The sequence below is a fragment of the Pan troglodytes genome, chromosome 2 (genome assembly GCF_028858775.2).
Source record: "Pan troglodytes isolate AG18354 chromosome 2, NHGRI_mPanTro3-v2.0_pri, whole genome shotgun sequence".
NCBI lineage: Eukaryota > Metazoa > Chordata > Mammalia > Primates > Hominidae > Pan > Pan troglodytes.
This window is the reverse complement of record NC_086015.1, coordinates 17,319,192-17,331,715: the sequence shown is the minus strand read 5'-3', so window position 1 is coordinate 17,331,715 and position 12,524 is coordinate 17,319,192. Positions and strand designations below refer to the sequence as shown.

The following is a 12,524-nucleotide window of genomic DNA, read 5'->3' as shown; positions in this document are numbered from 1 at the left end:
GACAGGTGTCAGGGGTGTTGCCTTATGGAAAGAACTGGGGTTTAGAGTCAGGCCTGGTTCTAGCCCCAGCTCTGCCCTTCGTGGGCCCTGTGAGTAGGTCACCATCCAAAAATCTGTTTCCACACCTCTCACGTTGGGCAATATGGCCTAGGTTCCAGGGCTTTCCTTCAGCTGAGGGACTGGTCATGAGGACCGCTGGCAAACCATGGCACTCCGTGTGTGCGCACATAATTGCCATCCATCAGTTTAGGGCATGTCCTGGAGGAAATGGAGCCCAGTTCTCCCAGCCCTTTGGCTGCACTGCAGGTCATTCTGGCCTTCTTGTAGCAGGAGCACCTGATAGAGACCTAGTCAGCACTCAGGGTCAGAAGGTGTGGTGGAGGCAAGGATGCAGCCATGATCCCTAACCCAAACTGTCACCCCACGCAGTCCACACTTCTGCACCAAAGCTGCCATTGCCAACACTGACTGAGCACCTGCCCTGTGGCAGGTGCCTCCCCACTGCTGACCTCATGTAATGCTTATGCCAGGCCTGCGTCACGGTCACGTGATGATCCCCATTTTTCAGAGGAGGAAAGGGGCAGAGGCTGCTTCTGCAGTCAGGTTGCATAGTAAGGGCAGCCTTCCCTTTCTGGCATGTCCAGTTCCCTGGTGGGAAGAGTGTGAGGAAGCACTCTGGATCTCTTTCCCCTTGGGGCCTCAGCTTCCTTTCTGAAATGCAGGAATGATGCTGCTGCCACTGTTTGGCTGCGAGCTGCATGTGCTTTCTGGGATGACAAGTGAGGAGGTCGAGCCTGTGCCACCTGCCTGCAGTGGTCCCTCATCTGGGGCCACTGCTTGGTAACCTCGAGTTGGGGCCACACCTGGGACCTCAGTCAGTTGAATGCTTTGCTCAGCAGAGGACATGGATTACGTTTCTCCCTCTGGGAGTTGGAAGCTTCTTTCCCGAGACTGAGAGCCCTCCTTTCTCTCCTGTACCTAGAGACGACTTTGTGCAGATCGGGAAGGGCCCCACCAACAACACCTGCGTTGTCCGCACAGTCAGCGTGGGCCTGACACTGCTCCGTGTGTGGGACGCAGAGCACCCGGGCCTCTCGGACTTCGTGCCCCTGCCTGTCCTACAGGCCATCTCCCCAGAACTGTCCGGGGCCATGGTGGTGGGGGACGTGCTCTGTCTGGCCACTGTTCTGACCAGCCTGGAAGGTAAGATAGATCCTGAGCAAGGGAACCTGTGGAGTCACGGACGCTTGCAAAGCTGGGTGGGGGCTACCTGGGCAGGGGCTCGGCACCAGTCACGGGGGCCTACAGGCAGACCTGCAGGATACTCAGGAGCAGTGCTCCAAAACTGCTGCCCGGAGACCAGATCCAGCCTGTGCCTGTTTTCTGCAAGTAAATTTTTGTTGGCACTCAGCTGTGCCGTGCATTATGTATGGTCAGTGGCTGTTGTCACCCTACCACTGCCAGATTGTGTGGTCATAGCAGAGATTGTATGGGCTGCATAGCCCAAATGCTTATGTCCAACCTTCACAGAAAGCATTTGCCAGCCCTTTTCTGGAACAGCTCTGCCAAGTCGGTGGGGGGGTCCCCTGCTCCTGTGGGGCATCCTGTCTCTGCATAGTCTCACTCAGTTCCTCTAGCCAGGAGACACACGGATCTCCGCTGCTGCTGAGGAACTGATTTCACCATTTTAGTGAATTCTGTGGGAAGTGGCCGCCATAGTGACAGCACAGGCTGGGAGACTTAAGCAAAGAAGGACACTGGGCTAAATCAGGGGCTTCCAAATTTCAGCCATGCCCAGGTGACCTGTAGTACATCTGTGGAACACGTGTACAATTATTTACTTAGCTTTTATTTTCAAATTGTCTCCACCTTTTTTTTTTTAACCTTACTAAATTCATTTTAAAAGGAGATGAAATACTACCTTTAAGGAAAAACAAATATAATTTGCCATAAATAGATTATGGTTGAGTCCTTTAATTGTATTTATTATATAATGTGATTGGCTTTTAACTCAGATGTGTATGTGGTGAAAGCTCTGAGCCTCACACCTGCTGTCTGTTTGCTAAAAAGAAATTGATAAGGCAACAAAGGGATGGGGAGGGGCTGTGCTTTGGGGAAGGAGCTACAGAGGGCAGGGCCTGGCAGCAGCACCAGACCATTCCTGGGCAGGAGTCAGCTAAAGCTTCATGCCAGGATGGTCAGGAGATTCCAGGCAGGGAGTTGGGGGTCAGGGAGAGCAGGTGCTAGGGGCCACAGCCCTGTAGAGGGTGGGTGCAGCAGGGTGGGAGAGCTGATGGCTCCAGGTGGCTGGAGCCAGGAGCATGACCGGCACTGGGGCAGGCAGCGTGGCTGTCTCCTGAGGCTGCTGAGTGAGCCCCCATGGGGGTAGTGGCAGCCAGCGAGGAAGCTGGCCTGTCATCCAGGTGAGCTGGGCTTTGACTGGAGTGTCCAGCTATGGAAAGGGGGCTGACACCTGTGCTTCCTCTCCAGGCCTCTCAGGAACCTGGAGCTCCTCGGCCAACAGCATCCTCCACATCGACCCCAAGACGGGTGTGGCTGTGGCCCGGGCCGTGGGATCCGTGACGGTTTACTATGAGGTCGCTGGGCACCTGAGGACCTACAAGGAGGTGGGCTCTAAGCAGCTGGAGGCACATGTGGCTCAGTGGCCTGTGAGGCGGGCCTGACCTTCTGGGAGGATTATGAAGACTTTTCCTTTTAGGGAAAAGCCATCTGAGGGGTTGGGTCTGGGAGTCATGAGTCTGGGACTGGCCACTTGCTGACTCTGACATGGGGACAAGCTCCCTTTTTTTTCCAGGCTTCAGTCTCCCCATGTTCAAGAGGGTGTGATGAGGACAGGCAGCCTTGTAGGGTGGATTCCAGCTCCCATGGGCTTGGGTCTGGCAACCCCGGAGTGGGCACTTCCTGGGAGCCGGTGCTTCCCTGTCACCTGCAAGGTTAAGACTCCCTGTGCAAGTCACCTTTTGAGTCTGGAGGCGACAAAACCTGCTCTCTCTTCCATTCATCTCCAGTTGAGAATGAATCAGTGGGCCAAGTCTGGCTGAGATCCAAATGCATCTCATTTTTAGAGGCAGCATGTGCTTTATGGAACCTAGCAGTTTAACCTAATAGTTTGCATATTTAGTGCTGCGGCTCTGCAGTTTGGGCGAGCCAGTTGCAGACAGAGGCATCCTGTGACAATACAGCTGTGCTCTCCTGGAAAGAGCCTCTGGTCAGGGGATGGGGTGGCATGGACAAAGGTGTGTAGGGTTCAAGAGCAGAGCCTGGGGGGCTGGAACAGAGGGTGTGGGAGAAGCATGGTCTGGCTTTGTGATCAGATCAGAAAATGCACCAGATTCCAGGCAGTTTGGTGCAGGTTGAGGGTGGGGCATCTACAGCCAGACGGTCTAGGTCAAATCCCAGCTTGGCCACTGTGAGGCTATGACTGAGCAATCATTGAGTCTCGCTATGTCCCGATTTTCTTGCCTGTATAATGGGGATGATAGCGTTGTGAGGATTTAGTGAGTTAGCACGTCAGAAGCCCCTAGGGTGGTGCTCAGCTCATAGCCAGTGCTCAGCAGAAATTAGCTGCTGCTGCTGCTGTTCCAGGGTGAAGGGGTAGAAGCTTATGCCACACTCAGTGGAGTTTTTTAAACAGTGCTATAGACCAAGGCTGTGTTTGCAGAGGTTACCTGGCACCTGGAGGAGCTCGAGAGAGCAGTCCCTACAGGGTAACTGGCCAGAGACTGAGGCCAGGCCCTCAGCTGGGATCACTGGGTGTGGCAGAATCTAAAGGCAGGTTTGGGAGAGACGGGAGGGAGGGAGGCACATCAGAGCTCCATGAGCATCCAGAAGTGAGGCTGGAGGGGAGGAAGGGCTTGGGATGACCAGGCTGCTACTGGTCCTTTGCTGAGAGGGGCACACAGAGGTAGGTAGGCCTGCAGGGAGGTGAGGAGCCTGGGCCAGGGAGCTAGAGATGTCACAGCTCTCCCAGGTGAGGCAGGAGGCACAGCTGGGTGGGTGCGGCAGGAGCACTGTGAGGAAGGCTGGACAGGGTGGGGGCCTCAGCCCAGAAGTGGCCTCTGAAGCCCTGGGAGTGGGTGGGAGTGCACGGGCACTCCAGGAGTGCAGGCAGGAGAGGGGCCAGGAAGCCTTGGGCACTCTCTGAGGGTGGACAGGGAGGAAGGGGAGAGGAGAGCCAGTGTTGGGGGTTCCCAGGCTAGAGAGTGGGACACAGCCTCTGTCAGTCCCTGGAGGTGGATGGTGGTGAGCCCTGAGCGGAGGCACCGTGAGTTTGACAGTGATGCCTGGTCACCTACAGCTCTGCATGGGCCACATCCCTGGGAGCTGCAGGGGCTTCAATCGCATCCCTGCTCTGAAGTTCACCTACTGGTAGAAATCAGACCTCCTGGAGGCAGGGAGTACTGGTGCCTGCTGAGAGAGGGAGGGGGGCCTTCAGCTGCAGGAAGTGGCCTTGGGCCTGAAGGGTGGATGAGGCTGGGCTCTGCAGAGAAGATGGGAGGGTGTCCTAGCCAAGGGAGTGCAGGGAGGTCTCCAGCCTGGGGCTGTTTGGGTGTGGCCAGGTACAGGATGGGCACAGGGGGAACAGCTGGGAAAATCTGGGCAGACTGGATTCTGGGTGGGGGGTGGTGCTGTACTACAGAGAAGTGATCATGGCTGTCTGAACAGCCAAAATCCTCAGCCCACCCAGATCGATTAATGAATTCAGGCCCGCTGCTCAGCGTCCAGTCAGCTGCTGGGGGAACCAGCTTGTTCAATGGGAGAACTGGGCTGTGAAGTCTGACCAGACTGGGCTCAAACCCCCTCTCTGCCACATTCTAGCAAGGCGTTTAGGCTTTGAGCCTCAGTGTTGCCACCTGTGAAACGGGTGACACTATGTCACAGACTGCACGGTGAGGTTGTGGAAACGCCCAGCATGGACCGGGACACAGGCGGCGCTCCATGAAGCTTCCTTGGCTCCCTCTCTAGGTGGTGGTCGGCGTCCCTCAGAGGATCATGGCCCGTCACCTCCACCCCATCCAGACCAGCTTCCAGGAGGCTACAGCCTCCAAAGTGATTGTTGCCGTGGGAGACAGAAGCTCTAACCTGAGAGGTACTTAATGAGGGGCTTGGGCTGTCTTCAGAGTACCTGGGAGCGGGGAGGTGGCTTCCTGTGTCCTCTGGATGGAGTTTATCTGCTTCTCCTATTCACACTCACACCAACTCCAGAGAGGGCATTTAGCCCCCACTCATCCACTCCTTCCAGCGTTTCTGAAATTGGAGTCCTCCAAAAGCTGAGCCAGTGAAAGGAATCTTCATAATGGAGCCCAGCTCCCAGAAGGTGCCTGTTCTGCACTGGAAATGTGACTTCAGCCCGAGGGCACCCTAGCAAAGAAAGCCACAATTTCCCACCGTGAATCCCAGAAACTAATGAATTAGCAGGACTCGTCGCTGGTTTTAATTTTTGTAATGACCTCTCCCAGGTCATGCATAGAATGTTGAACCCCATCCCCTGCCCATGACAGCCCTGAACAGCAGCTGCCAGAAATAAGTAAGTCAACAGGGCTGTTTTCTTAAACCACCTCACTGGCAGAGTGAAGCACCGCCCTTCTCGTCCTGATTAACGAGGCAGCTCTGTTCCATCATGGCAGCCTCTGCTCCTTCCTCAGCGCAAGTGGACAGCACTGTGCCGTTGCCTAAGTGCCGCTCAGATGTTAGTGGAGAACTAGTGCCCTCTGAATGTGCAGAAGTAAATTGCCATTTCCCCTGCTGACAGGGACAGAAGACAGGCATTAGTGGGCCTAGCCCGTCTGCCGTGCCCCTGGATGCAAGGTCTGGAACAAATGCTGAAATTCTGACTTGAAGCTCCCTGTGATGCCGATGGCATCCTCTTCCATATGATATGTCCTTGGCTTTACCAATCCTGGCTGCATCTCAAAGCTTTGAGCCGCCCTGGGGCCCTGCTGGAAGACATGCTGGGGCAGGTGGCATTTGCAGCCCAGCCAGCCTGTGCAGGCCTGGTGGAATTTGGTGTGGCGGCCATCGGGCCTGGCCCACACCCTCTCGTCTCTCCCCTCTCTAGGCGAGTGCACCCCCACCCAGAGGGAAGTCATCCAGGCCTTGCACCCAGAGACCCTCATCAGCTGCCAGTCCCAGTTCAAGCCGGCCGTCTTTGATTTCCCATCTCAAGATGTGTTCACCGTGGAGCCACAGTTTGACACTGCCCTTGGTAATTGCGAGGATTTGAAAGTGAAAGGGACTTGGAGACAGTCTCTGTCTTCTGGGCATCTTGCGGCTTCCACTTGCCCAGCTCACCATGGCTGTCTGTCCAGAGGGCAGAGATTGTCAGGAGCCCAGCCTGGGGATTGACGCCAGGGGGACTTGAGAGGACTGCTGGTCACAGAGGGTATCCTAGCTTGGCCAAGGCCTTTATAGGGGATTCCCAGGAGGACCCCTGGAGGAGGTGACTTCTCACCTGGGCTTTGGAGGATGCATAGGAGTCCCCTGGTTAGAGAAGCAGGGAGAAGAAATGACATCAGTGCACGGGCAGGAGAGGGGACAAGACAATACACCCTTGTCTTCGCAGGCCAGTACTTCTGTTCAATCACAATGCACAGGCTGACGGACAAGCAACGGAAGCACCTGAGCATGAAGAAGACAGCTCTGGTGGTCAGTGCCTCCCTCTCCAGCAGCCACTTCTCCACAGAGCAGGTGGGGGCCGAGGTGCCCTTCAGCCCAGGTCTCTTCGCCGACCAGGCTGAAATCCTTTTGAGCAACCACTACACCAGCTCCGAGGTCAGGGTCTTTGGTGCCCCGGAGGTTCTGGAGAACTTGGAGGTGAGTGGCATCTGCATGCCTCAGGCCAGGCCGGAGTCAGGGGCATCAGGAAGGCCCTGGAGGAAGAGGGAATGTGGCGTGGATGTCCTGGGCCAGCTCTCTTTAAAATTTATTTTTACAATTAGAATTTTTAAATTGAAGTACTCTTTTCTTTTTCCGTAGCACTATTGCTGTCTCTCGGGCTGCGTGATTGTATTAATTGTTCTGACCTCTGCTGGTCTTCCCCAGCTACAAGTTAAGCTTGTGGGGGCAGCAGTGAGAACCCCAGAAAAGGTGCCAGTGAACGTGTGGTGCGTGGCATCGCAGAATTCAGTGCAGGAGCATCTGCCACAGAGCAGGGAGGAAAGCCCTAATCCCTGCTGGGACAAGTCCCCTCTCTCCAGGCCTCACTTTCTCCGTGACTAAGTCACGGGGTGGGATTGGTAGGTGAATGATCCCTCAGGCCCAGAGCCTGGCAGGCTGGGAAGAGTTCTGGGGTGAGAGAACCAAGGAGTTCCTTGGCATTTCCGCCTGCTTCTCCTGCCTTGCTGCAGCCAGCGTGATCTCATGTTCTCCTGCAGAGGCAGGGAATGCTCAGCATCGCTGATGAGGGAGGAGGGCCAGCCCGCTGGCGGCGTGAGCAGAGCTTGGGCTGCTACCTTGGAGAGCTGGTGCTTGGTGATACTTCATGTTGGTTTAGCCTTTTTTTTTTTTTTTTTTTTTTTTTTTGAGACGGAGTCTTGCTCTGTCGCCCAGGCTGGAGTGCAGTGGCGCAGTCTCGGCTCACTGCAAGTTCTACCTCCCAGGTTCATGCCATTCTCCTACCTCAGCCTCCCAAGTAGCTGGGACTATAGGTGCCCGCCACCACACCCGGCTAATTTTTTTTTAGTAGAGAGGGGGTTTCACCGTGTTAGCCAGGATGGTCTCGATCTCCTGACCTTGTGATCCGTCCACTTTGGCCTCCCAAAGTTTTTTTTTTTTTTTTTTTTTTTTTTTGAAATGGAGTCTCGCTCTGTCACCCAGGTTGGAGTGCAGTGGCACTATCTTGGCTCACTGCAATCTCCACCTCCCGGGTTCATGCCATTCTCCCACCCTTGCCTCCTGAGTAGCTGGGACTACAGGCGCCTGCCACCACATCTGGCTAATTTTTTGTATTTTTAATAGAGACGGGGTCTCACTGTGTTAGCCAGGCTGGTCTCGATCTCCTGACCTCATGATCTGCCCGCCTCAGCCTCCCAAAGTGTTGAGATTACAGGCGTGAGCAACCACGCCCAGCCTGGTTTAGCCTTTTTGTAAGCAGCAGTTGATTAGAATTAAATGAGCTTGAATTTGATTCTGACATTCATATTGATTTGTCCTTCCCTCAAAAAACACCCTGAGTATGGACAGGGCTTCCCGACTCTGCAGACTACACGCTGTCCATGAGCAGTGCCCAGGTGTCATTACCTGCCCATGAGGTGTGACCTGGGCAGGGGTCCCCACCTGTACCCTTGGGCCCCAGGAGGGAAGCCCAGCGTGTCAGGCTGAAGGGGGGGTGCTTCCAGAGATGGCCATGCAGAGCAGCCCTCCCGCCTCGGGGTCCTGAGGCCCCGCTCAGTGGTCCCCCCACTCTGCAGAATGTGCACCCCCAGCTCTGATGTCTCTTCCAGGTGAAATCCGGGTCCCCGGCTGTGCTGGCATTCGCAAAGGAGAAGTCTCTTGGGTGGCCCAGCTTCATCACATACACGGTCGGCGTCTCAGACCCCGCGGCCGGCAGCCAAGGGCCTCTGTCCACTACCCTGACCTTCTCCAGCCCCGTGACCAACCAAGCCATTGCCATCCCAGTGACAGTGGCTTTTGTGATGGATCGCCGTGGGCCCGGTCCTTGTGAGTCGCGGAATGACATCATCTGGGACAGACCAGGATGGGGAGGGACAGGCAGGAGTGGTCCTGGCTATCAGTAGAAACCTGAGGTGTAAGAAATGGAGGAGTCAGAAATGCAGAATGTCCCTCAAAGTGATCGCTGCTCATTGGGGCCATGATGCAGGCTTTAGCTGCCCAGCTTTCCCATCTGTTCTCAACATGGCAGCCACAGGGGCTGTGCCCCTCCTCTGCTCAGCAGCCTGCGCCAGGAGAAGAAGTGCCAGGGTACCAGGAACAGCTGTGGGCCCAGGCCTCCAGCAGGTGGCCTGGCCCTCTGAGACCACCATCCTTACATCTAAGAGGGACCTGTGGACTGGCCTGTAGACCTACAGTAGGGCAGGAACATGATGGGACACCACAGTGGGCCTGGTGGTTTTGGTAACTCATCTTCCCATTGATGGCAGATGGAACCAGCCTCTTTCAGCACTTCCTGGATTCCTACCAGGTCATGTTCTTCACGCTCTTTGCCCTGTTGGCTGGGACGGCGGTCATGATCATAGGTGAGGAGGCTGCCTGTATCTCTGGGTCTGTTCCCCTGCCCCGACCTGCTCTAACCAACCATGTGCTCTTGCAGCCTACCACACTGTCTGCACGCCCCGGGATCTTGCTGTGCCTGCAGCCCTCACGCCTCGAGCCAGCCCTGGACACAGCCCCCACTGTGAGTAGCCCCCCTGCAGGCACAACCAGGCAGAGCTGCTGAGAAAGAGAAGAGCCCTGGGGGGGAGGGGTCGAGGCTCCTGAACCCTAAGTCTCAACAGGCCCTTGCCTGGGCCAAAGGAGCCTGAGGCCCAGAGGACAGATGTGAGAGCCAGGAGGGTCGGGGCAGAGGGGCTGCCAGTCCTGGTTCAGCAAGAGCTTTCCCCAGGTAGAGCCATGCTGGGTGGAGGTATGGGCAGCAAGGAGCTCTGTCTAGGCAGGAGTGCATGCTAGGACCAGATGCCCACTTGCTGAGGCTGCCTCAGAAGGCTCTAAGCTGGGGTTGGACGAGCTGACTCACAGATGGGGATTCTGGGTAGTTCTGATGAGAAATTTCCCAGAAGAATGGGCAAAGTCATTTATTTCAATGGTCTAACTGTCTCTCTGGTGACCCCAAAGCCCTGGTGACCCTGCACAGCTCCAGGGAGCACCTCACTGTGTGAATGCAGTTTCTCTCTCAAACAATGCAGTGCCCAGCCTGTACTGCTGTACGTGAAGGCCCTTTAATGTCTCCTGATTCCCATTTGAGGGTTCTCTCCCCTACACAAAGAGTCCTTGAGCTCGTGTCTGCTGACATGGGGGCCCATGGACCGGCTTCAGGGGGGTCCCTGAATTTTTTTGAAAGAAGACCCAGTTGTGTGGGTAGAAGCACTTTCCTGGGTAAGGAGAGCCCACACGCCCTTGTCTTCTGCCTGACGACTTCTCCACCTGCAAAGCAGCACCCAGGGGAGGCCACGGGTGCTCGGCCTCCTCGCGGCTCTGCTGCCTTCTGCAGCTGCTCTGGCAGCAGGTGCCTGCCCTTTCTAGCTGCCTCTCTCAGCGTGCTCCTCCCTGGGTTTTGGGAGCCACACCTGGATCTCTGCAAGGTCTCCGGAGCACTGCAGAATCGCTGCTCCCCTCGGGGTCTTTGTTCCTGTGGCGCTCTTGCCCGAGGCTGCATTGCATTCAGATGCACGGGGCCTCCCTGCCTCATGCCCCCTGGACAGATGCTGCTGTGGTCCTGAAACTTGAGACACGTTCTCCCCGGAAGGCTCTGCGCTCCTGGGTGTTAGGGTGGCATCCCAGGCCTCTCTGTGTGAATGAGGCCAGCTCAGCAGGTGCCCATGGACTTCCCTCTGCTGGCCGGGGAGGCCTCGGGGCATCACCGTGAGACTGTCCTGGGCGAGGCAGGCGCCTGCTGAATGCTGGCTGTAACTGAGGAGTGCGCCGCTCTCCCTGGCTCTGCTGCTCACATCGTCTCTCTTCCCACCCTAGATTTCGCTGCCTCATCACCCACATCTCCCAATGCACTGCCTCCTGCTCGCAAAGCCAGCCCTCCCTCAGGGCTGTGGAGCCCAGCCTATGCCTCCCACTAGGCTGTGTGAAGGTTCCCGGAGGATGGGTCTCAGCCGAGCCTCGTGCGCCCCCAAGATGGAACATCCCTGCTGCATTCACACTGGAACAAGCCCCTCCAGACGAGTGCCCCGGCCCCAGGCCAGCTTCACTGCCGTCTCTTCACACAGAGCTGTAGTTTCGGCTCTGCCCATTAGCTCATTTTATGTAGAAGTTTTAAATGTGTGTTTTTTTCCTTTCAAGTCTTACAAAGCTAAGACTTTTTGGCTCATTCCTTTTTGCATGGTTGTCTAGGGTTTCTGGACAATGTGCTGTTGCATTTTTATTTTCCTAGCCTTGCTAAAATCTCTCCCTTCTCAAGACTTTGAGCAGTTAGAAGTGCTCCTTAGAAGTTGTCTGTGGGTGATGTTACTGTAGTGGTCTCAGGGAAAGGACTGTCCAGTTACTTTAGGGGGTTTTTGGTGGGGTTTTTCCCCTGTGAAAACTTACTTTTCTCCTAGTCTGGCTGCTGCTAGGACTTCTGAGGAGCAATGGGACATGAGTGTCCCTGTATCTGCCCCACTGCTGCAAGGGAAGCCTCAGGAACCAGCACCTGGAGGCCAGGGATAGCCAAGCCCTGGGTGAGCGAGAGGCTGGAGAACACAGGAGCTCACCCAGGGCTGCTGCCCAACCATGGGCCACTGTGAACAGACTTCAGTCCTCTGTTTTTGTTTCATAAGCCATTGAGACATCTGATGGACTTGGCTTAGGCCCTGCTGGGACATCCCACGTGTGATCCCTTTCACTCCATCAGGACACCAGGACTGTCCTTAGGAAAATGTCCTTGAGATGGCAGCAGGAGTCATATTTTCTGTGTGTGTGTTTCGGAAAGCCGCTGTGTCCTGCCTCAGCACAAAGACCCAGTGTCATTTGCTCCTCCTGTTCCTGTGCCACTCCAGAACCTCAGCAGATCTGAGCCACCGCCTGCCAGTGTGAGAGGCGGCCACTTTCATGGCAGCTCATCAGGCGCAGGGCCCCAGACAGCTTCCCAGCAGGCCCTAGAGCCCGGCCTGGGCCAATGATGGAGGGCGGCCACCAGCCCAGGGCCTGCCCATCCAGAAGGGACTCCCCAGGGCCTGGGGGAGGAGACCCTTGGAAAAGTCCTCTCTTCCCAGCTCCTGATTCTGGATCTGAGATTCTCAGATCACAGGCCCCTGTGCTCCAGGCCGAGGCTGGGCCACCCTCAGGGAGATCCAGAGACTCATGCCCATGGCCATCCATGCGTGGACGCTGTGTGGAGAGTCCAGGATGACGGGATCCCGCACAAGCTCCCTTCAGTCCTTCAGGGCTGGGCCATGTGGTTGATTTTTCTAAAGCTGGAGAAAGGAAGAATTGTGCCTTGCATATTACTTGAGCTTAAACTGACAACCTGGATGTAAATAGGAGCCTTTCTACTTGGTTTATTTAATAAAGTTCTATGTGATTTTTTAAGAGGGTGTGATCGTTGCTGAGATGTCTATCTGATGGTGATGATTTCTTCCCTTTACCCATCTATGATACTCTGGGGCCTGGCAGAGCTGGAGGTCTGAGCTTTATTCTCCCCAAAGGGTGAGCATCATTTTCAAGCACATTCAGGTTGGCAAATGCAAGTGCATCTGGACGCAGCCAGATCTTGCCAGCAAGTGAGTGTGCCCAAGAAGGCACATTGACAAAACCAGGTGATGCCACACAGTTCAGCTTTCTGCTCCCAAGCTAACCAAGCAACTCTCTGTCTCTAATGGTTGCCAGAAAAGGCTTTTAGC

General features: G+C 55.7%; 1 protein-coding gene across 3 annotated transcripts in view; it reads left to right on the top strand.

Annotated features, from left to right (window-relative positions):
* Window positions 1-12,213, top strand: part of NUP210 (nucleoporin 210) — a 103,844-nt gene extending 91,631 nt beyond the window's left edge. For 2 of the 3 annotated variants that reach the window (XM_016940516.4, XM_003309631.7), the window contains 9 exons: window positions 983-1,203; window positions 2,491-2,627; window positions 4,987-5,110; window positions 6,080-6,226; window positions 6,584-6,834; window positions 8,463-8,679; window positions 9,120-9,215; window positions 9,290-9,373; window positions 10,666-12,213. In XM_016940516.4, coding sequence (XP_016796005.3) covers window positions 983-1,203; window positions 2,491-2,627; window positions 4,987-5,110; window positions 6,080-6,226; window positions 6,584-6,834; window positions 8,463-8,679; window positions 9,120-9,215; window positions 9,290-9,373; window positions 10,666-10,766 — 1,378 coding nt within the window. In that variant the 3' untranslated portion in view covers window positions 10,767-12,213. Of the gene's footprint in view, window positions 1-982; window positions 1,204-2,490; window positions 2,628-4,839; window positions 5,111-6,079; window positions 6,227-6,583; window positions 6,835-8,462; window positions 8,680-9,119; window positions 9,216-9,289; window positions 9,374-10,665 lie in introns of all 3 variants that reach the window. The other variant, XR_010155497.1, reaches the window with a different exon arrangement.
* The last annotated feature ends 311 nt before the right edge of the window (window positions 12,214-12,524 follow it).